This window comes from Pygoscelis adeliae, unplaced genomic scaffold (assembly GCF_000699105.1).
Source record: "Pygoscelis adeliae isolate BGI_AS28 unplaced genomic scaffold, ASM69910v1 Scaffold262, whole genome shotgun sequence".
NCBI classification, from domain to species: Eukaryota; Metazoa; Chordata; class Aves; order Sphenisciformes; family Spheniscidae; genus Pygoscelis; species Pygoscelis adeliae.
The window spans coordinates 697,818-698,645 of record NW_008824184.1 but is presented as its reverse complement, the minus strand read 5'-3'; the positions used below and the strand labels follow the sequence as shown (position 1 = coordinate 698,645).

General features: G+C 53.4%; 1 protein-coding gene across 1 annotated transcript in view; it reads left to right on the top strand.

Moving 5' to 3' along the window:
• LOC103925648 (beta-crystallin B3-like) overlaps positions 1-828 on the top strand; it is an 8,915-nt gene that overhangs the window by 5,431 nt on the left and 2,656 nt on the right. The window contains 1 exon segment of the mRNA XM_009334388.1: positions 393-472. Within this exon segment, the coding sequence (XP_009332663.1) occupies positions 398-472 (75 nt within the window). The 5' untranslated portion in view covers positions 393-397.

Here is an 828-nt window from a genome sequence, read left to right as displayed (position 1 = left end):
GGCAAATTCCTGGTGGAAACAAAGGACAGGCTTTTAGACATGAGTTTAATGAGCAACTGGGTAAGCTGTCCAGGGTCAGAGAGGGATCCTGTGTTGCTTGGAAGATGGCTTGGCTCGGTCATGGGTGCTCTGGCCCCACAGTGATGCGCGGGTGAGGATGCAGGGCCTACGTGCAGGAGGGAGAGGAGGATGGATAACGGAGCGCTTCCTTCCAGCCTGGACATCCCTGGGGATTTACAGCTGCTGCTTTTGGGGGGAACTGTATTAACTTTTGCTACCTGTTCCCATGCCAACGTCATCTTTTCTATTTTACTGAGCACTTTATAATTTAAAGGCTGATAGCTCACATAAAAGCGATGCTGTTTTAACCTCCTACCATTTGCGTTTTCCAGGCACAATGACTGAGCAGCAAAGTCCCCCCGAGCAGATGGCGACTGGGGAGGGTGCTGGTGAGCGAGGTGGCAATTACAAGGTATACTGGGGGCAACTGGTTACAGACAAACTTTGGGTGATGCTGTAGGTCACCATGCGTTGCAGTGTGCATGCACCAGGCTGGTACCGGTGTCAAAGCACTGCAGGTTGTACTGGGGAAGCAAGTGGCCTCCGACTCTCCTAATGCAGCAGTGCATTAGTGTCACTGCTCTGTGTCCACCGAGCCCAGCTGCGCGGGGCTGCAGGCCAGGGAGGGAGGCTTAGGCCAGGGGATTTGCTGCTGCCTGGCAGGAGGAGACGCTGCTCGCTGTGTTTGTGGCTGCCAAGTACATTTGCCTGGTGGTTTGGTGTGCAGCTGCACAGTGTTTTTAATCCAGAAAATAAAGTATCCCGTCA